The sequence below is a fragment of the Geotrypetes seraphini genome, chromosome 7, assembly GCF_902459505.1.
Source record: "Geotrypetes seraphini chromosome 7, aGeoSer1.1, whole genome shotgun sequence".
NCBI lineage: Eukaryota > Metazoa > Chordata > Amphibia > Gymnophiona > Dermophiidae > Geotrypetes > Geotrypetes seraphini.
In genome coordinates, this window is record NC_047090.1 from 71253283 (window position 1) to 71277173 (window position 23891).

The 23891-nt window shown below is 42.4% G+C and overlaps 1 protein-coding gene across 12 annotated transcripts in view; it reads right to left on the reverse strand.

Moving 5' to 3' along the window:
- C2CD5 (C2 calcium dependent domain containing 5) overlaps positions 1–23891 on the reverse strand; it is a 377832-nt gene that overhangs the window by 233668 nt on the left and 120273 nt on the right. For 6 of the 12 annotated variants that reach the window (XM_033951251.1, XM_033951256.1, XM_033951252.1 and 3 more), the window contains 3 exons: positions 13405–13590; positions 9572–9657; positions 184–292 (listed from right to left, as the gene is read on the reverse strand). The exons of 1 other annotated variant lie outside the window; for it this stretch is intronic. In XM_033951251.1, coding sequence (XP_033807142.1) covers positions 184–292; positions 9572–9657; positions 13405–13590 — 381 coding nt within the window. The remainder of the gene's footprint in view (positions 1–183; positions 293–9571; positions 9658–13404; positions 13591–23891) is intronic. 5 more of the 12 variants (XM_033951260.1, XM_033951257.1, XM_033951261.1 and 2 more) reach the window with 1 other exon arrangement.

Consider the following 23891-nt stretch of genomic DNA (forward strand, 5'->3'; position numbering starts at 1 on the left):
ACCGCCTTTTTTGTGGTTACTCATGGCAATGGAGGAGTAAGTGACATGCCCAGAGTAACAAGGAGCAGTGCACTAGGCCAATCCTCACCAAAGCTATTTCAGATCAAATGCAGTTCTAAAACACAGAAATTAAGCAAATTTGATATGATGCATTTGCTAAACAAAATTTGTCATGAAACATACCAGGATTGTGGATGCGATCCAAAAGCTTCACAGAGCGGGCACTGACAACACCACCAACGTGGACAAGAAAGCCTTGAGGAAAGACTGTCAGAGTGAAAAATGGAAATTCCTAAAAATGGAAAGGGCAAGGGTAGAAAAATATTTTTTAAATAAGTTTTTGTGCATTTGGCTCCAACAATTTGAAAATAATATTACCCAAATACAGAGCTTGCTAACATTTAAAATAAGATATTGGCTTCAATATACATTTCAAGGGCATAAGTGCTGCAAAAACACTTTCTTTGAAAGGTGTTCCATCCTGAGGTAAACAAGGATTTATTAGAATATAACTGGAAACAGAATCAAAATAATGCAGAAAAACTGATGCGAGAGTACATATCTGTTGCCTTATGGAGATGATTTTAGGAAGGATTTTGTACATGTAAAAACTTGGCTATATAGACAGCTTCAGTGTTATAATGAGCGGCATTGAAATAAACATGGACAGAGAAAGTAAACACATTGATGGCTGCCTTTGAACAGGTTTAAGTAAGCATTTGTGCCCATTCTGACTACTAATTTTATAAAAATTTCTATGCTACCTAGCTGGTAATAAACTTTAGCCTATAACTTTACAAATACATACCTGCATAAACATTGCAACTTATAGGATAACTTTATTCAATATTATTTTACATACTGTAAATGTTGTTTTCATACATTTATTACAAATTCTTTACTATATAAATGCAATTTAGCTGATTTTATTGTTCCTCAAAACATTTTTATTGTGAAAAAACTGTGCCTTCCATCCAAAATATGCAATGGGAAGAATTAATGTCACTGAATTTTATATTTAGTTTAAAAAGTGAGAACAAAAATGCACGCTTACATTTGTGTTTGTGAGGTATTTCTATGTAGCAGCTGTTTGAACTACTTTACCCATTTTGGGGTGCTTTCATTACTCTTTCATCTCCCACCAAATGCAGAAACTTCATTTCTACACACAGGGCTCAACTGCTTTCATTGTTCCAACCCCACAACCTTCCTGCTGGCTAGATGCTGTGTCTACAGCTGCCTTCCAGTGCTCCAAACCCACTGGCTGGATCCTAATCACAGTTGCCACCACAGTTACCCTGAAAACTGGCAAGACAGGCTCATACATGGGAGGAATGACTGGAGAACTGCAGATAAAATTAGCTATCCTTTTAGCTTCAGAATACTATGGGCTAGATTCACTAAGGCCACCGATCAAGACCCTACCACTTGGCGACCCCTTTGCGACCCAATTTCCCTTCGACCCAATTCACTAACCTCTGTCCCAATCATCCTCAGATCCATGCATGCAAATGAGGGGGGAACGGCATTCAAATGTAGGCAGGCAGCGATTCACTAAAAAAAAATTTAAAAATGAGCTACACCGACTGGGCTGGCCGATCAAAAAATAAGTGACTGCTGAGGACCAGTTGCTCATGTCCTTTCTGACTGCCCTGCCTTCTGCCGCCCTGCTCTCTGCCCCAATCTCCTACTTCTCTACCAGTCCCGATCTCCTGCTTCTCTGTCAGCCCTGATCTCCTGCTTCTCTGCCCTGACTTTCCTGCTCTTCCCCAAAGTGCAAGCCCGTGGTTTTAACCCGTGGGTTTAAAGCGGGTTAAAACCACGGGCTCGCGAAATTTAAAAAAAAAAAGTAAAGTTCCTTCCAATATAAAAAAAAAAAAAAAAGTTTCCAGTGTGGTGAGCATGCACAGACCATCTACAGGCAAAGTAGATGGCCTGCGCATGCGTTGGGATCTCTGGAGAGCGATCCGGGCGGTTGGTTAGGGATGTGATTCCGAATGCCCTCATTTGCATGAGGGTGCTTCGTGAATCAGCCTCCCTGGCTATGGATCAGATCGCTCATGGATTGGATCCGATCCATGGCCTTAGTGAATCTAACCCTATGCAAAAATCAGCAGAATCCTAAAAAAAGCCAGACAATTTCCAGTACTAACTACCAGAGGGCTAAGTATATCTAATATAAACCGATCCGAATATAAACAAGAGGTAACCTTCCCCCCTCCCCCCCCCAAAAAAAAAGGAGGAAAAAAGTTTGACTCAAATATAAACCGGGGAGTGGGGGTGTTAATATTCAAGTGCAGTGCCTCCTCACTGCTCTGCCAGGCTTTACATCCAGTCCCCTAACTCCCTCCCTCCCCTGCCAGTCTCTGCACCCAGCCCCTTCCCTCCCTGCCAGGTTCTGTACCCCTTTCCCCCTCCCTCCCGATGCGTTTCAGGCCTCCATCAGGCCTGCTGTGAGACCTGATAGTCCAGTGGTGGCCAGGACAGGAGGGATCCCCTCCCGCCTCTAGTTCCAGCCGATTCTAATTATTTTTATCTCCCTCCCACCTCCCCCACATACCTTAAGTATCCCTGGTGATCCAGCAGTGAATCGCGGCGGGAGCTACTTTCCTTCACTTCTGCCCGTGCTAGCTAATTGGCTACTGCGAGAACTTGTGGCAGCCAATCAGCTAACAGCTCTGCAAGAGCAGGAGTGACCTTCCTTCGCTCCTGCCTGTGCAGAGCCGCTAGTTAATTAGCTGCTGCGAGTTCTCAAAGCACTGCGAGAACTCGCAACAGCCAATTAGTTGGCAATTCTGCACGGAATATCAGTCTTGACCAAAGGATATGTGGCAACTCCAGGACTGGTTTCCCTGGACTCTGTACACTTAACTCCAAACACTCAGGCATTCAACTGGAAAGTGTAACACAAGGTTTACTGTTCACAGTTTTATATATAATAAAGTGGCTTACCTCAGCCAGCCCTTTACCATAGCCTCACCAAGGCTACCTTTTATGTTTCTCTCAGCAAACCCCTTCTGGAAAGTTAGCACTTCCCAAGGCTTATATCAGCCTAAGGCTAGGGAAGTTGGACTTTGCTCCTCTCCCAGGGACCTCTCCCTGGGAAGTCTCTTGCTGTGGAACCTCTTCCTGCAATGATTCTGTTCTGGCAGAAGTACATCTCCCCGTTTGTGTTCCGCTCTCCTGACTCATCTGGTTTGCCTTCCTCTCATTAAGGTGGCTAAGCACTGAGCTATAGAGACCACTGCATTCTGGGACATGCAGTTCTTCCATTCTTGGGCCAACATACCCTACTGCCCAGTGAAATAGTAATTCTAATGAGTGAGAACCCCTTACTCTCTCACCGGGCATTTACCCTCCTTTACAGTGAAGTCTATAGATAGCCTAATTTTCATATTCTTCAGCTCATCATCTTCTCACTCTCGGCTATGCTAGATGTCCTCAGTCTGTATCAAAGCAGCGAGTCAGCCCTAGAGAGGGTACAAAAAGAGAGCGAAGGGACACGGGGAGCTTCCCCAAGATAACACAAGTCTCTTTGGCTCAACAAAAACAGCATTAATTAAAACATTTTGCAATGCATGACAAGGTGAAATGAAACTTGTGTGCAACCTGCATCAGTAATTCAAAAGTTACTCAATTTGTAAAATTTTACATTACTATAATAAATTCTTCTCCTCTTTGACTGTAAGGGACAATGGAAGAAAACAAGATGACTGACCTTCCAGACATGTCTGAGATAGAGAACAGGCTAATGAACTGACAGGGAGGGTGTCAAGACTGATATTCCTGTTTACAAGAAAGAACATTAGCAAAAATAAGAATATAATCTTCCATTCTAGTGTAACAGGAATATCAGTCTTGACCAACGTACCAAAGCAGTCTCGTGCTCGTAAGGACAAGTGAGCCTGCTACCAGTACCGCAGAACCAAACTCTGCATCCCTTTTGACTGCTATTTCCACTCTGTAAAACTTGGTAAAAGTGTGGAGGCAAGACCATGTGGCTATCCTACAAATTTCTTGAGGTGAGACAGCTCTAGCCTCTGCCCAGGATGATGCCATCCCGCTGGTGGAGTTTGCCTTTATTCCAAAGGGAGACTGTTTTCTGCTGACGATATAGGCCAAAGAAATTGCCAGATGAATCCAACTTGAAATGGTTACCTTTGATGCTGACATACCCTGTCGTGCTGCACCCAGGAGCATGAAGAGATGATCAGACAGGCAAAGCTTGTTCACCATCTCTAAATAATAAAGAACTCTTTGGATGCCCAGGCATTTCAGGATCTTGTCTTCCTTCTTTGCCTGGGAAGGCAAAAAGGACAGGAGATGCATCTCCTGGTTTACATGAAAACTAGAAACTACCTTGGGTAAGATGGGACCGCTTGAAGTGAGACAACAGTCTCTGAAATCTTGAGGAAAGTGTTCCCTGCAGGACAGAGCCAGGAATTCTAACACCTTTCTGGCTGAAGTTACAGCTACTAAAAATACAGTCTTCACAAGTCTATGAGCAAGGCCTCCTCCAAGGGCTCATATGGAGCCTGAGCTAGTGCCTGCAGGACAAGATTAAGATTACAGGATGGAAAGGGCTATCGCACAGGAGGGGCAAAGACACAATGCTCCCTTTAAATATCTGAACTAGAAGCCAAGAATCATTGTTTGGTCTGCCCTCTAAAGCAGGAAAAACCTGCTATCTGTACCTTGAATGAACCCACTACAAGGCTTTTATCGAGCCCCTCCTGAAGAAAGACTAAGATCATGGCAATTAGAGCCTTAGCTGGATCTGTGTGTGTGACTGCACCAGCTGTGGAAACACTTCCAAGCCTTCATATAGGCTGCCAAAGTGGACTGTTTCTTAGATCTTAGTAGGGTGGTGATCACCAAATCCAAATAACTAAGCTAAGTTAAGTCGTAAGACCAAAGTGGTCTGGATGCTCCAGGGCAACTGGGCCTTGTGAACGAGTCCCGAATGATAGGGAAGGCTGAGCCCCTTGCCCCTCTGTAGATGCACCAGGTCAGCGTACCAGAGTCGCCCCAGCCAGTGCGGGGCAACCAGAATTACTTGCCCCTTGTGGGTCCTTATCCTTCGAAGGACTCTTCCTATCATCAGCCATGGGGGAAACACATACGTACAGAAGTTCTGCTGGAAGCCATGGCTGGGCCAGAGCGTCCAGGCCATTGCTTCATGGTTTGTATCTTCAACTGAAGAACCGAACGGCCTTCTTGTTGCCGACTGATGCCATGAAATCATACGTCAGTCACCCCCAGTGCTGTACAATGTTGTCAAACACTTCCTGAGACAGAGATCACTCTCCTGAATCCAGTGTCTAAAGACTCAGGAAATCCACATGCAGACTCTCCACTCCTGCTACATGCGTTGCCAATAGATGAGTCTCAGCTCTTTGGACAAGCATTTGAGCCTCCAGTCTCAGCAGTACACTCCTGGTACCTCTCTGCTGGTTGATGTAGGCTACCACTATGATAGTGTCCGAGAAAACAAGAATTGCCTTGCCTTCCAAAATACACTGCAGTGCCCATAGGGCTAGCTTGATTGTTCTCAGCTCCAAGCAGTTGACTGGCCAGCTCCTCTGTGAGGATGATCCCCGGCCTTGCAACAGGTGCCCTTGGTAATGGGCTCCCCAGCCAAAGAGGCTGGCATCTGCCATAAAAATCTCTCATATGGATATGGCAGAAGCATTCCCTGGGATAGGGACCATGGCTCCAGCCACCAGTCCAGACTGCGCAAAGCTATGTTTGACCAAGGCAGCACCAAGTCCAGTTCATCTAACTATGGGGACAACCAGAAAAGCAGCATCTCCTGTAGAGGGTGTAAATGCACTCTCACCCAGGATACTATATCTATCATTGTCACTATGGACACCAACAAGTGAAGATAATGCCATGCCTTCAGAGCTGGCCTGTCCTTTACTGCCAGAATCTGACGCCTGAGCTTTGCTTTGTGCACTTCCAGAAGACCGACCCTTTCCCAATCTGTATTGAACAGAATTCTCAGGAATTCCAATGACTGTGTCAGAGCCAAGTGACTCTTTCTGAAGTTTATCACCCAACCTAGGCTGGACCACTGCTATTTTTCCCTCTGCCTCAGATGGTGCCCTTATTAGCCAATCTTCCGGGTAAGGCTAAACTTGTATACCCACCTTGTGGAGGTTTGCCACTACCATGACCATTATCTTGGTGAAGGTATGTGCTGCTGTAGCTAGTCCAAATGGAAGAGCACAGAAATGGAGATGATGTTCTAGTACATGGAAACTCAAGAACTCTCTGTGAGCTGGAAAGATGAGAATATGCAGATAAGAGTCCATCAAATATAAGGGAGCAAGGAATTCCCCCAGCGCTACCAATGCAATGACTGACTGGACCATTTCCTCACAGAAGCGGAGGATTCTGAGGACTGCATTCGCTGACTTCAGATCCAGGATCGGTCTCCAGTTCTATGAATCTCTTTTGGGCACAATAAAGTATATTGGGTATCTGTCCAAGCCCCATGCACCTTCTGGAATAGTCTCTTTGGATCCTAGATCTCTGAGCCTCAGTACCATTGCCAGAACTCTGGCTTCTTTGTCCGGCTTTCCCACAGGAGAATTTATGAAGAGATATAGAAGGGGTCAAAAGAATTCTAGCTTGTACCCCTCCTGAATGACATCCAGCACCCAGTGATCTGAAGAGATCTGCATCCATGTATGCAAAAACTCTGCCAGCCTGCCCTCCACCCAAGGGGAGGGGGGGTTACAGGCCTGGCATCATTGCTGATTTTAGGGGGGAAGTAGTGAGCAGGATCCAGACGCCTGGGGGTGCCTGGCACTCCAGAACCTCGGCCTTGGGTCTCTGAATGGTCTCTGGGAAGCTGATGCTCCTGAGTATTGTCAAAAACACCTTGAGCCACAAAAATATCCCTGACTGGACCTTCATGGGACCCTCAGTCTGTAGTTCGGTAAGGATTTTGCCTTACGATCTGTCACAATGGTCATCAGATCATCAAATTGCCAAAGAGCAATTACCCTTTAAAAGTGAGTTTGCTTAACATTACCTTAGAGCACAGGTGTCGAAGTCGGTCCTCGAGGGCCGGAATCCAGTCGGGTTTTCAGGATTTCCCCAATGAATCTGCATGAGATCTATGTGCATGCACTGCTTTCAATGCATATTCATTGGGGAAATCCAGAAAACCCGACTGGATTCCGGCCCTCGAGGAGGGACTTTGACACCCCTGCCTTAGAGACTGAATCCCCCGCCCATTGCTTGATCCAGAGCATTCTGTGGGAGCAGATGGCATATGCCGAGACCCTACTCAAGACCTAAAAAGGTTAATGTATCCCCTACCTAATTAACTCTTGCCAGAAGAAACTGGGGGTCACTATTGTCTGGGTCTCCTGCCCAGCTGAGCTTTGAATAGCATGCTTGGGCAACAAATGACATCACTACTGTCACTTTTAGGCCTAGTGCCACAGCCTCAAATTGTCTCTTAAGTTTCAAGTTTTATTAAAATTTGTTATACCACAAATCAAACTTCAAGGCGGTGTACATCCAAGGGTAAAAAAAATTATACAATTATAAAAGTCTGCACTCATGGAAGCCCTTCAGAATCACTCCACCTTCACTGGGAAGGTAGGTACGTTTACTAACTTGCACCACTGGGGAATCCACCTTTGGCATATTAAACAGCTGCTGGATCTTGGCATCCATTGGGCAGGGCTTTGTCAGACTTGCCTGCCCTCAGGGGCCCCTCAGAGACCTTCCATTGGTAAGTTAGCATCCTGGTAATGTCTGGATGTGAAGGAAAGCATGTCATCTGTGCCATGAGCAAGCACTGAGTGGCACAGGCCTGGGGTGGCTTCAGCTTTAATTCCTGGAGGAATCCTGTAATGATTCCCTGTAGAGTGAATGGCTTGAACAGTGTGCACGCCGTTGAGTCCTCTCCAAGATCCAGGGCTGCCATTTTATTGTGGTGCCAAGCTGAGATGGTGAATCTCCAAGCATATGCCTGCGGGCTACAGACTTATGCCCTGAGAATCTGTTATCTTCTCGCAGCCAGAGATATCTCAGGGGAACTGAGAGCCTCTGCAACACCAAAAGCCTAGCTTTTGGAAGAAAAACCAACAAAATAAAGAAAATAAATGCAAGCAGAAAGAAAAGCTCCTACAGCTTTGCTGTAGAGATTAAGACTGAGGAAATCTACACAACCCAGAGTGAGAGGAGGAAAAGCTGAAGAATATGTAAATTAGGCTATCTACAGACTTTGCAGTAAAGGAGAGCAAATTCCCCGAGCTTGGATCTGTAACCCCTAAAGGTTTGAATATGAATATCGATTGGTACTACTTCTATTAAATAAATGTTTCAGTATTTCACCTCGCAGAATGAAATTCACTATGACTCTATAGAACCAATCCGAGAAGGCCATGGCTGTGCTGGCCAACCAATGAAGAGAAGCCAATGCTCCCCACAGCAATGACATGGGGAAGAGTGATTGGTGAATCTCTCCTTTAATAAAGAATGAGAAGCCGCTGTATAGACAAGACACTGGTGAGATCGAGTAAGCAAGCATTCCAGTGAGTACTGTGATTTGATCCATGTGTAGGATATTATATTATTTTAATAAGTTACATATAGTTTTTATACACACTTGTCCCCACAGAACTGTGTGAAGAAAGTGAGAATCTGTAAGCCCTAAAGAAACGTTTTTTTGCCGCGAAACGTTGGCTGGCTATTAACCAAGACATCACTTATAAATTCAAAGCGCAGTAGTCAGTGTTGCAGTTATACATCTCTGTCCCGTATTAAGATTAACACAGAGGCAGTAGTACATTCTCCTAGGAAGTTTATTGCCGATGATGTGGGTGGAGGAGGATTGAGCATTTATGCTCTGCAAGAACAAATCTGAGGCTTTTTCTTCCGCTGAAATAATACTTTCAGCTCAATAATTGGAGCACTTCTATTTATGATTAGCAATTTTAAACTGATATTTAACTTTTAATTTTGTGATATTCTAATTATTTTTGCTTTATTCAGCTGAGAATAGTTAGTTATTTTTTCTGTGAATAAAAATCAGTTTCATATTTCCAGTTTAGTAATATAAACATAAAGGAGTTGCTCATTGAGAGACATGACGTCCCATAATTTCCAAAGTGCTTTATAAAAATAGCATTTGAACATCTCTACTTACTTTATCCAGTAAGGGCCAGTGTGATTGTTTACACCCCCTCAATCACTGGTGCAAACCCAATTTCCAAATGAACACTTAGCAGACACTTATGCCCGCCTCAAAGCAGATATAAACGTAGACTTCTTTTGTTTAGGCATGCATGTGTTGTTGTTAACTGAAAATACATAATACTTTATAGGCTGGCCCAAAGCATGCTAACACCACCAACAATCTAAAATGTATGTGCTGTGGATCTAAATATATAAATAGTGGCTTTCAAAATTTGCGATTAATATTTGTAAATGCCAAGAAAACTTTTCAAAATATCCATGGTTTATAAGGGAAAGAAAATTTATAATTCCATTAGCATTATATTTCAAACAAGATACAAGTACAAAAACATTACTGGTCTGTGCTTACCCTCTGCTCCAGTGCCAGCTGCGTATGTTGTCTTAAAAGGGCTTTAAAGGGCCCACCATCCTTTCCAGCACTCCCACTGCCCATTCCTAAAGAATATCAGCATGTAAATAGCATCCAGGATAATATGTCTTATACAGATAGCCTAGCAGATGTTTCTGTTTGTACAATATATGTAAAATTAATGCAACTAAGTGTAATATTATTATTAAGTGTAACTAAGTGTAATATTAATATTAATTGCAACTAAGTGTAATATTAATTCAACTAGGGGCCTGCTTTACAAAGCCGCGTGGCAACAGCTCGAAGCCCTTTAAATCTCTACGGGCTTCGGAGCCGCTAGCACAGCTTTGTAAAACAGGCCCTAAGTGTAATATTGCTTAACTGATAAAGGGTCACCTTAACAGGAAGTGCAAGCAGAACCAGTTTCCAGATGCCTATTTCTCTGGTTTCATAAGAAAAAAGAACTTTTGACTTACGTCAGAAAATTTTGATTTGAATTCATGTTAACTGGTACCCTTTTTTCTCCTTACAAAGGGCTGATATGTTTAAAAAAAAAAAAAAGACAATGTGGGTCCAATGTGGAGGAAAATTAATTTGTATTTCTGGATATTACCATTGTGATCTTGGACCTGGGGCTCTGAGATATAATGGAGCATCACAGAATTTTGGTTCTTAGCCAAGTCCTTGGGACATACCCACAAGTTAGGATTTCAGAATATCCATCATGAATATGCATGAGAAAAATTGTCATGTACTGCCTCAGTTGCATATAAATCTGTTTTATGCATATTCAAGGTTTAATTTGTGGGGGAATGGCCTGGAACACAATTCTACCACTTATTTTCAAAATTCAGTGCATCAAGAGTATTTTGTTCTATTCTCTGCCATTTAAGCAGCCTACAGGGAAGTGGTGAGCCTGGAGCAGAGAGAACAGTCACACTTCTTCTCCTGTTGCTTCTGGCCCACCCAAGCTTCTCCCAGCTCCAAATGTCCACTTCCTTTTTATCTACAATTAAGCCCTGTTCATATTCATTGTGGATATCCTGAAAACTTAAAAGGCTGGGTGTGCCCTAAGGACTGTGTTGAGACCCCCTGTAATAGGCTAACACAAAACCCAGAAATATGCCTTGTCACTCTGACCCAGGAGTTAATGTTCTGGTGTTAAAAAAGCCAAGTTAAACCTTAGGACTTTAATACATGACTCTGAATTGGGAAGTAGCTGTTAATGTTTTCAGTAACATGGAGTTTATATGGAGATGTACTAATTTGAGCATAAACATCTACACATGTTTGTTAAACACATTATTTGTGAATAAACCCCTTATTAATCATGATTCAAGTTACACACACAAAAATGTTCACATAATGTGAAGTAAAAAATTATGCTCAGCCTAGCACACCTTATTATACTGTCCCAAAAACTGACTATTCAAATAATTGAAGGGGTGATTTCACCAGAAACAGATATAAATTGTTGGATCTGGCTACAACAGTGATTTTTGCATAAACCGACTCACTTTTATCTCTAAATTGCTGATCACAACATCTAATATCAAAGCCTTCCGAAAAGAAATCAAAACTCATTTATTCACTAAGCATATTCAATCTACCTAAACTCTTCTCCTTCTATTTCCTCTTTATATTCCCAAGTTTAGTCTATTACTTGGTTCAATTTTCTTAATTAATGTAACCAATTTCAATTTCTAAAATATTTTACTCAATCAATGTATGGAATTCAGTTTAGAATCTTTGTAATGTTACTAGATTTAATTTTTTAATGCTAAATAAATTTTTTTTTTAATTCTTTATTCATTTTCAAAATTACAATAAGTGTTATATATTATTATTATATATATGTTATTATGTTTATTATGTTAAATCCTTCCCTTATATCGTATCTGAAAAAAACTCCTGTATAATGTATTCTAAATTAATTTTCCTATGTACTGTTTTCCTGCCTTCTTCTATTCTATGTTTATAGCCTAATTAATTTATTTTTCTCAAGTACTTTAGCAAGATTGTGAGCCTTTGGGACAGTCAGGGAACTCTTAAGTACTTTTTCTTCATTTTAATTAATCTTACTTAATTGCATTTCTTCTGTATCTATTGTAAACCGCTTAGAACCTCACGGTATAGCGGTATACAATAAATAAAATTATTATTATTATTTTAGTGATTTGAGAAATATTCTTTTGAAACTAATACATTTAATTTCTGGCATTCTTTAAAATAAAGAACTTTTGACTATTTTTCTCTAAACTGTCTTCACACTAAAGACCTTAAACAACTGCTCTAGTGTAGATGGCACATCCCTAGTTTACTTTGTTCAAAGCTTTGCTTCCTAAAGATATCTGTTGACAGAGGTAGAGAAATGTTTCCCAAATGATAATTTCTTAGACCAAAAACTGTTTAAATATGAAATGCACATGATATTTAAAAGTTAAATGCTGAATGTGTTCAAAGGTTACAGTAGAAGTAATCTTCTCCAACAAAGCTTACACTGAGGTATAGCTTAAGCTAATTTTCTCCTAGTTTGGTGCGATACAGAAAGCATCTTTTACTCCAGCTAAGGAGGACCACTCATGGGTCCTATTAACTCATAAGGAAACAGTTTTCTTATTTGGGGGGAAAAAAAGCAGCGGCATATTAGTATAGATTTGCAAATGAGGAGCAAGAATTGTCATATAATATTTCATGAATCATTTTCTAATGCTTCACAGAGATTCCTGCAGTGCACTTTTAATATCTTGGAGTCACGATCCCCGTTATCCTTAAGGCTACATTTAATGAACTAGTAAATATTGAAAAAACAAGAATAAAACATACCTCCATCCTCATAATGGAATATGCTTAATTGGAAAGTACAGCATATAGCTAAACAATGGACAATTGGAAGATATGTGTAAAAATACTGTAGCTGCTCTTGGATAAGGAAACAATTGATATTAGCATCTGTATAGTCCCAGTATAATATGGAAATATTCTGCAATTTTCAACTATTTATATCTGTTTTGAATTAAATTGAAATACAGTATGAGTTTGAAAGGACTATACAATACTAAACATGAAATAACAAAAAAAAAAACTGCACATAATATAAAACGAACAGCACAAAAACAAATTTAAAAAACAAAATCATCTGCAGTCATGACCATCAGCAATATATATCATGTATTTAACATAGTAAGAGAATACGAGATTAACTTCGGTGATGGAATGAAAAAGTACATTTCACAAATGAAAAGTGTCTGATGAAAATGGTTATAGAGATTTTAAATCAGGTTAGATTTTCACTAAATTTCTAGTGCTCAAATTATATAATAAGATTTTAATAACATGAATTTACAAAAGAATATGTAGGTGGGATTTCCATTTCAATTCTCAAATTCTCATACTAATAAAAGAATAGGGTCAAAGATCAACAATGGATCATATATATTAAATCTATCTATATTATTACTATGAGTGTTATTATAATATATTGATGTGTTGTTCATCAAGTCACTAGGACTTGAACATGCGTCAATGGCACCTGACATATTATTACTCATACTTTGAGATTTCCAAGAGCACAAAAGATCTCCTGAAGAGATGTATTGATCTTTAAAAGGAACTGCACAATTTCCAAAAGCTGTAAAATACAAGAGAGGCAATCACTGTCACTTTTTTTTTTTAAAGTCCCAAGTGAGAGCCATATATATTTCTTATCACAAATGTTTGGTATGTCAGATTTAAAATTCTACTTTAGTAGTACAAAAGCTCATTATTTTTATTTTGTTAAATATCTGATAAAACAACAGTAAAGAAAACAATGTTATTATATAATGTCCTACCAGCCAGATGCAGCTCTTCACTGAAAGAAAATGATTTCCTCAGAACTGGGCTGATATGGCTAGGGTGAAGAGAGGTAAAAGTAGACCCCATGTGGAGGGCATAAGATTTTTTAAGATGTGGGGAATCACAAGTGAGAGTAGGGGAGCTGGGACACAGGAAAATCCTATACTTCAGTGAGGGAGATGCTGTGGAAAGAAAGTTGCAGAAAAAAAGATGTAGGTTCAGAAGATGATGAGTAGAGAGAAAGAAAAAAAAAAAGCATGAAAGGAGCACCAACAAAAAATGTTTCAAATGAATTTCCCCAGTGTATACAGATATATACTGCTTGTATAAACACCACCACTGCTGAGATACAAAGTGATGAGATGGCACAATATATATACAGCATCACAGTGGGGATGAAAGGCAAGTTATCAAAAATGTAATTAAAATATTTCCAATTTTTAACTTTGATTTTGAATCACTTTAAACATTTTAGCATTTTTATTACAAGCCCCAATTATAAAAGCAAGTTAAACTATTTAATTTATAAGACAGCAACCTATTGCGTACAACCATCTGAAAATCTCTGCACTCAATACAAAGAGTTACCTCTATTTTTGTCAGATGACAGCACTAAAAATGGGCTACATAGACGTGTTACAAGACTCCACCCCATATTTTTGGAATACGCAGTTTGTGAAATACCTTTCCTCGGTTTACTGTATAACTGAGCTAACCCAACAACTAGCAAAGCAGGAAAAGAGTATAATTGCCAAAGAGGCTGGTTGGCATGACTCATTGTATTGTTGTCAATTGAGATATTATGGGTAACCTATTACCTTTAACTAATGACAAGCAACTAAACTGAGCCACTGTTGAAACCAAAATGCTGTCAGTAAATGAAACACAAGGTGACATCCATATATGGCTTAGCACAAAACATTCTGTGAGAAAAGCTTTTTTGTCCCTCTTCTTTGTTGTGTCCCCTCTTATTTTACAGCCAATCGAAAGAGAAAGAAAGCTGGTTTTATCTGTAAGCACACAGACAGAGTCTCAAACTAGAATCTCATGTGAAAATGTATCAGTTATCAAGAATGAGTCCCAAGGGATCTGTATTATAGCCGTGCAAACTAGTGCTGCCCGATTCACGATTCGAATCGATTCAATTTAAAAAAAAAAAATTGGCCTCCCGATTCAATGGCTGACCAGTGTGAGAGTTAACCAGGAGAAATTTAGCGCTGCCCCATTAATTACTTACTCTAAACTCACCACAGCTGGCTGGCTGACTGGCGCGGAGAGCTTCTCCTTGTAGCATTTCTGTTGTGAGCCCACATGTTCCGACACGGCTGAGAGGAGAGCAGAGGCAAAGTGCTGGTTGGAGTGTTGGGGACGGAGCCCGCTGTGAGTGCATGGACGGCAGACGAGCATATTGCCTCTTCTGGAGACTCCTTCCTCGGCGACTGTGGGGGAAGCGGGGTAGACTGAGCTTCGGGAGCTCTTTGAAAAGATGGTGTGCCTCCTAGGAGTCAATAGACTGCAGTGAGAGCCAGCGGTAGCCCCGTGGAGTGTGGAAGCTTTTTTGCTGATCCTGTTCTGCCGCGGAGATTGTTTGGCTGTGCCTTGCTTCCTGACGAGTCCTGCGAGAGTGGCTAATACAGTAGCCTTCAGGATCGCAGATGCTATAGTGATGCCTGCAGCTGCCCGTCATCCTCAGCGGCACGTTCTCTCTGTCGCGATCCTGCCCCTGACGTCAGAATTGACGTCGGAAGTAAGGCTTCTGGGTCGGCGGCATGCAATTGCTGTACCCGCCTGGCCCTTCCTAGCAACTCCTTCCATTCCGGATGCTGCAATGAGCCAGGAGTCCCACCCCGCCCGCTGCTGCTTCTTCGTCGACGGCAATTGCTGCACCAGCTTGGCCCTCCCAGCAATTTGTCTTCGTAGGGGGTAAAAAGCCACTGTAGGGAGTGAAGCGCCGCTGGGTCCCTACTCATCCCTCGCTCTCGGGCCACTCTCAGTGCTTTAAACAGGAGTCACACACACACCGCTGCTGCTGCTTGGTGGACGTGTTCTCACAGCAGCAGCAGTGGGAAGCAATTAAAACCAGTGCACGGGCAGGCTGGTTTGGGAAGGGGGGCAGAAAAGGACAAGCTTGAAGGCAATGAGGGGGGATTCTCTTCTCCCTCCCCCCTTTCCTTCCAATCAAACTCTGATAAATTCCTGCTAAAACTCAAACATTTCCTTCCTCTTGTAATTCCGACAAAATGTTGTAAATCCGTGTTCAGTTCGGATCCTAATTTAATTGATGTGAACCGCCTAGAACTCTTTGGGTATGGCGGTATACAAGAACATAATAATAATAATAACATAGGAGGGAGGAGGAAGGGACAATTGTTAGGCCTGAGTTAGGGGGGGGGAGATGACCAAGGCAGTGAGGGGAACATAGGAGGGAGGGAGGACGGGACAATTTGGGGGGAGAAGATGACAAAGACAGTGAGGGGAATATTACCAAGGCAGTGAGGGGAACATAGTAGGGAGGGAAGAAGGGACAATTGTTGGGCCTGAGGAAGGAAGGAAAGGAAAGAAAGGAGGAAAGAAGGAACGAAGGAAAGAAAGAAATCACCAAACAAAGGTAGGAAAAATGATTTTATTTTCAATTTAGTGATCAAAATGTGTAGTTTGGAGAATTTATATCTGCTGTCTATATTTTGCCCTATATTTATCTATTTTTCTATAGTTGTTACTGAGGTGACATTGCATATTTTAAAAAGTCATCTGCCTTGACATCTGTGCCCTGTCCCTGCCTGCCCTGCGCCCTGTCCCAGACTACCACTAGACCACCAGAGGGGGGACAGGGTGCTGAGCCTGGAAGGGAGGGGAGACAAGGTGCAGAACCTGGCAATGAGTGTGTGGTTGGGTGCAGAGCCTGGTAGGGAGAATTTGGTTCAGAATGTTTTTTTCCTTGTTTTCCTCCTCTAAATTTAGGGTGTGTCTTATGGTCAGGTGCGTCTTATAGAGCGAAAAATAAGGTAGCTTAGTGTTTTCAGTAGGGAATATACTAAATTTTACTGACTTAATTACATATGTTTCCAACTATGTCTGTGACATCTTCAGCTCTCTCTTCAGGGATGCAAGTTTGTCCTGAGATCTGTCTACCAGAGCCACAATGAACATAGCTGAGATTTTTTTGAAAATTTATTAAAATGCTCTGACTATAACACCAGAATATAGATCTTTAATACTTATTTTTATTGTACTACTAGAACTACACAGCACTGCACACTAAACACAAATGAGACAGTCCCTGCTTGAAAAGATCTTACAATATTCTTACTCTGGCCCAAGATGTTCTTTTGCTCAGCCAATTCTCAAGAAGAAGAACCAAAGCACTTCAAAGACTGTGCAAATATACTGTCTAGGCATTTGATGAATTTATGATGTGCCAATGTCAGGCCACAGTATTGTAAATACAAAAGATATAGACAGCCAGGGGATAATGATATCATTACAGTTAAACTCAGGTTAATAATGAATGACCCTGGTCATTTTACTTTGCAGTGACCATGAACATGTGAGCTTATAAAGAGTTTCTGTTTCAATGGTATTGTCATTGAAAATGAAGGAACCCTGATGCAGGCACTTGCCAAAACACAGCTGTGTCAGGTCATTAAAAAAATTATTAATCTTAGTGTGGCTCCAGGAGCAACATTATTCCCCTGGCCATCTCTGTTTTTTGCTGTTTTTCTTTTCTGCAGAATGTTTTTGTGTCTTTTCCTGTCTCTCTTCTAAATACTGTGATGGTATCATGAATCTGAGGTACTTCAGAGTTATAGGGGAGCGCTATGGGCAGTATAAATGTGGCATATTAACATCCTATGAAACCATTCCAAGTATATCCTTCTTTAGACAAAGGTTTAGATCCATAGGGATGGGTTTAAATCACCAAAGTTTTTGTTTTGTATATTGTGTTTTGATTTTATTGTACAGCACCTTGGACAGACCATATTTGAATCCCAGGAATGCAGTTTATAAATGATGCAAAATGTTATCAGTAATATAATCTCCATCATGTAGATCAGTGGTCTCAAACTCAAACCCTTTGCAGGGCCAAATTTATGATTTGTAGGTACTTGGAGGGCCTCAGAAAAAATAGCTCATGTCTAATTAAAGAAATGACAATTTTGCATGAGGTAAAATTCTTTATAGTTTATAAATCTTTCCTTTTGGCTAAGCTTTAATAATAATAATATTGTAATTTATAGCTAAAGAGATGTATGATCAAGAAACTGTTTTATTTTACTTTTGTGATTATGATAAACATACCGAGGGCCTCAAAATAGTACCTGGCGGGCCGCAAGTTTGAGACCACTCATGTAGATGGAGATTCAAATGCACCTCTTCAGCCAATTTTAGTAGAGTGGATCAGAATACTTTTCCAAGAGACATTTTTTTGTAGCCATCTATATACAGAAACAAATCTTTTTCAGAGAAAGGAAAATGGTAAAACTAGAGGACATGAACTGAAGCTGCAGAGTGGTAGACTTAGGAGTAATCTCAGGAAACTCTTTTTCAAGGAGAGGGTGGTTGATGTCTAGAATGCCCTCTTGAGGAAGGTGGTGGAGATGAAAACTCCAGTGGACAATAGAGAATACAAATTAAATACATATACGACCTGTGACACGAGTGGGGTGATTTATGCTGTCCGATGTCCTTGCAATAAAATTTACATAGAACAGACACCTCGATTACTTAAAATTAGAATAATCAAGCATAGACCCTGTTTTACCTGTAAGAAAGTGGAAGCACCTATGGTACAGCATTGCCTAGAGTTTAATCATGCTTTCTCTGAAATGTGCTGTTGGATTGTTGAACAGCTTTTTCCATCTATGAAAGGAGGTGATTTTAAAACTTTTTTTTGAGGCAACAGTAACAAAAATGGATTTTTAGATTACATTTGTGTATACCCAGTGGCTTGAATGCTAGGGTAGAGTGGCATGCTTTTTTTTTCTTTTAAGCTATGCTTTTGATAGGTCTAAGAGTTCCTGTTATTTCATTGGTTGAAGTAGATGCCATCCCGCCTCTATTTGAAACCTAACCAGACGCCGAGTCACCATTTTCTGGAAGAAAATCATTGAAGCGATAGCTCGTTTTTTTTTCCAATGTAAGTGATATAGTAACATCTCAGTAGCTGTATGTAATTTTATTGAAAAATTGAATATTTAAAGTGTATTTTTGTTTTATTTTTAGAATTTCCCCTGATGCAGCAGTAAATGCGAACAGGGCCTGTCGGGAATCTATAGCTTTCTCCGTGGTGTGATAGAGTTACAGCAACACCGGGAGAATAATATTGTGAACTGCTAAGATTCGAACCACGTTCAGAGGACAGAGCATATTTAAAGATAAGTGCTGTTTTCTTATCAATTGCTAAAGAAATCTGTTATATAAAGCACAGATAAAAGCTATGAATGATTAAATATTATTAAATACCATACGGAGTTTTTGTAGACCAAGGATGTTTTTTCCTATGTAGCTGTATAGCTAACAGAGTTTTTCCAGGTGACAACTATCCCTGGAAAGAACTGAGGTCTTTTCTTCGTTATTGATAAGAGATTGTTGTGATAACCTCTGGCACAGTGGTTTTTTGAATATATTTTGTGTGGCATTGGGAGATGAAAACTGACAGATTTCAAAAAAGTGTGAATGAACACAAGAGGATCTCTAATTAGTAAATAAATGGTATAAAAAAAAACAATAAAACTTAAATGATTGCATGTGCATTTGATGGCAACTCTGGGTGTGAAGAACTAAGGCCGGTACTGGGCAGACTTGTAAGGTCCACGTCCCATAAATGGCAATTTGGTTTAGGATGGGCTGGGGAGGCTTCATCGGAAACTCCAGTAATTTGGAACATGAGGACAGTGCATGGAATCTACCAACTGCAAAGGAAAATCAGGACCCCATACATTCAGCCCATGCCCCCCACCCAAAGCAATTGCCTCCAATTTATTCAAATTCAAGATCAATCCAATGTCTACACAAATGCTCTCCACATCTTTCAACACCCAATGCCAAGACGTAAGTAGTTGGGTTAACAGGAATTAATATATTATCTGAAAATGCCATGCATTTGATACCCTCCCTGCCTATGTCAAGACCTGCAACTTCCTCAAATTTGACATAATGACTGAAAAGCAGAGTTACTTACCGCAATAGGTGTTATCTGGAGACAGTAGACAGATATTCTCACATGTGAGTGATGTCATTCACGGAGCCCGGTACAGACAGCGAAAAGTGCACTGGCACTTTAAGAGTTCATAAGCTTTTAGACTGCCTGCACTACGCATACGTGAGTGCCTTCCCACCCGATGAGAGCTCATGGTACCTCAGGTCTGCAAGCAAGCTAAGAAGCCAACCAGGGGAGGTGGGAGGGTGTGAGAATATCTGCTTGCTGTCTCCAGATAACACCTGTTATGGTAAGTACCTGTGCTTTATCCTAGGACACATGTGTCAAACACAAGGCCCGCGGGCCAAATCCGGCCCGCCAGGCCTTGCAATGTGGCCCGCACCGCGCTGTCATCACTGCACGCCGCTGCGTTCCATCACAATGACGTGCTGTGACATAGGAGGCTTGTGATCTCGCCGGCCGTACTTGCTATCTATCTCCCCCCATCGACCGCCCCCCCCCCAAGAACCTCCGACCGCCCCCCCAGCCGACCCGCGACCCCCCTGGCCGACCCCCACGACACCCCCACCCCCCTTCCCCGTACCTTTCTGTAGTTGGCCGGACAGACGGGAGCCAAACCCGCCTGTCCGGCAGGCAGCCAACGACGGAATGAGGCCGGATTGGCCCATCCGTCTCAAAGCTCCGCCTACTGGTGGGGCCTAAGGCGCCTGGGCCAATCAGAATAGACCCGGGAGCCTTAGGTCCCACCAGTAGGCGGAGCTTTGAGACGGATGGGCCAATCCGGCCTCATTCCATCGTTGGCTGCCTGCCGGACAGGCGGGTTTGGCTCCGGTCTGTCCGGCCAACTACAGAAAGGTACGGGGAAGGGGGGTGGGGGTGTCGTGGGGGTCGACCAGGGGGGTCGGAGGTTCTTGCGGGGGGCGGTCGATGGGGGGAGGGGGGTTTGCGTCGAGGGCAGGAGGACCTGGGATCCCTCCTGCCCGTAATGTAGTGCGGAGTGGGGTTAGGGGGTCGCCGTGGTCAGGAGGGTTTGGGCTCCCTCCTGGCCCGAACAACTAGCGGGGGGGGGGTGGTCGCCAGGGCCAGGAGGACTTGGGCTCCCTCCTGGCCCGATATTGTCGGGGAGTTGGGGAATTGGCGGGGCAAGAGGGCTTGGGCTCCTTTTTGCCCCGATCGTGTCGGGGAGTCGGGGGGGCAAGAGGGCTTGAGCTCCCTCTTGCCCCGATCGTGTTGGGAGTCGGCGGTCCTTCGGGGTGGGGGTGCAGGTGCGTGCGAGCGGTCCTGCTTGGGGTGAATCGGACGTCGGGGGGGGGGGGGGGGGAACTATGTAAAAAAAATACACAGCAGAAGCTGCCAGTTCCTGGCATAAAGTGTAGGCATAAAAATCGCAACAGAATCTGCTATCTGTACCCAGCCAGGCATTTATTGACTGACTTTTTCATTCTAACGCAGATTTCCAATAAACTACATCTTTTACTGCCAATATTGATCCCAAAATGTCCAGGAAAAGAAAAGTTGACGGTGAAGGCAGACAATTTAATGACAAATGGGAAAATGAATACATGTTTGTGCTTAGTGAGGGCAAACCAGTGTGTATATTGTGTTATGAGACAGTGTTGGTGATGAAAGAGTACAATATACGTCGTCATTTTGACACCAAATATAATGTTAAGTATGGCAAATATACTTTGGAAGAAAAGCATAAAATTGTTAAAGAACTAAAAGGCAAACTACAATCACAGCAGCAAATGTTTACAAAGGCTACAGCGAAAAATGATGCTGCAGTGAAAGCAAGCTTTATAGTGGCTGAAGAAATTGCCCGTACTTCAAGGTGTTTTTCAGAGGGTGCCTTTTTGAAGCAATGCATGCTAAAAGTGTGTGAGAAAGTATGCCCAGACCAGATACAGAGTTTTCAAACTGTCAGTTTGTCAAGAAACACCATTGCAGACAGAGTTCAAGAACTCTCAGGAAATCTATCATCACAGCTGGCCGAACAGGCATGCAGTTATCTCGCTTTTTCACTTGCTATCGATGAAAGCACAGACAACACTGATACAGCGCAGCTGTCCATCTTTATACGTGCTACGAAGACCGACCTCTCTGTCACTGAGGAACTTTTGGATGTAGCTGCCATGCATGGGACGACGACTGGTAGAGATATATTTGAGGCTGTGGAGAAATCTATAAATAATTTTAAATTACCCTGGGGAAAGTTGGTGGGGCTAATTACCGATGGCGCACCTTCAATGTGCGGAGAAAAGAAAGGCTTGGTTGGACTAATGAAGGAAAGAATGCAAAAAATTCACTGCCACACACCCTTGATTACTTATCATTGCATTATCCACCAAGAGGCTATGTGTGGAAAAGTTCTGGACATGAATGACATAATGACCACAGTCATTAAAACTATTAACTTTATAAGGGCACGTGGCCTGAATCATCGCCAGTTCCAGCAGTTTTTACAGGAGGTGGGTGCAGAGCATGGAGACGTGCCATACCACACAGAAGTAAGATGGCTGAGCAAGAGCGCAGTCCTCAAAAGATTTTTTGAGCTCAGAGAACAAATTGCTCTTTTCATGGAAAGTAAAGGAAAGCCCTTGCCTGAACTGTCGGATCCCGCCTGGCTATGTGATTTTGCTATGATGTGTGACATATGCGAGCATCTCGCCCAACTGAATCTGAAGCTGCAGAGACGCAAACAAGTCATCACGAAGATGTCTGACATGATCACAGCATTCCAGCGTAAACTTCAACTATGGAAGTCCCAACTGGAACAGGACAATCTTGCCCACTTTCCCGTTTGTTTGAATATCTCAACCACTATTTCTGGTACTTTTCCTTGCAGTCGGCTGGCTACCAAAGTTAGCCGTTTACTAAGTGAATTTGAGCGGCGCTTCTCTGACTTTAGAACACAGCACTCAGGCTTTGACATCTTTGCCAATCCTTTTACAGTTGATGTCAACAATGTGCCCCATCACCTTCAGATGGAGATAATTGAGCTTCAGTCTGACAGTGGCCTGAAATCAAGGTTTCAGGATGTTGAAATTGAGAACTTCTACCCTCTACTGTCCCCTGACTCAATGCCAGAGCTCCGACTTCATGCTGCCCGTATTCTATCCATGTTCGGGAGCACCTATCTTTGTGAACAGATGTTTTCAATAATGAATCTGAACAAAAACAAGCACAGATCACGCATTACCGATGACAACCTCCATGCTGTTTTGCGGGTTGCTACAGCCCAAGAAATAAAACCGAACATTGACTCATTGATACGGGGAAAACGGTGTCAGACATCTAGCCAGAAAACAAAACAATGAGCATTTTAGGTACATTCCAATATTACTGTTTTGCTTGATACCAATATTACTGTTTTGCTTGATAGCATGTGAGTTGGTTAACAGCACTGTTAAGGAAAAGATTGTTCCACTCATTTTAAATTCACATTTCTGGTTAACATTGTCAGTTTATGACTGTTCAGTAAACCATTCGGCCCGCGATTTAGGCTGGATTTTAGATTTTGGCCCCTTCTCTGATTGAGTTCGATACCCCTGTCCTAGGACAAGCAGGCAGTATATTCTCACATATGGGACTTACTGAAATGGGATGGAGGGAGAGTTGGCCATTAAGAAGAAAATAGATTCTGTAATATTGCTTGGCTGAAATGACCATCTTGTCTGGAATAGGATTCCAGACAGTAGTGAGATGTGAAAGTGTGGATTAAGGACCAAGTGGCTGCTTTGCAAATTTCATCAATGGGAGTGGATTGTAAAAAAGCCACTGAGGCTGCCATCGCATGAACTCTGTGTGTCGTAATACCTCCCTCGAGTTGCAACCCAGCCCGAGCATAGCAGAAGGAAATACAGGCCACTAGCCATGTGGAAATAGCTCTCTTGGTGACAGGTTGGCCTAGTTTGTTGGAACCAAAGGAGATGAACAGCTGAGGTGAAGTCTGGAGTCTCAATGCGTAGATGAGGTGATGGTGAAGGGTTTTAGATTTGTAAGGAACTGAGCGACATATTGGGGAAGGGGGAACCTATTCTGCAAAGATGGGCTCCACCTTAACCAGGTTGGAACCAGACTGTTGGCATTAAGAACATAAGAAGTGCCTCTGTTGGGTCAGACCAGCGGTCCATCATGCCCGCGGGTCCGCTCACGCGGGGGCCCACCAGGTCCAGGACCTGTATAGTAACCCTCTATCTATACCCTTCTATCCCCTTTTCCTTCAAAAAATTGTCCAAACCCTTCTTGAACTCCAATAACATACCTTGTCCTATCACACCCTCTGGAAGCGCATTCCAGGTATCCACCACCCGTTGGGTGAAG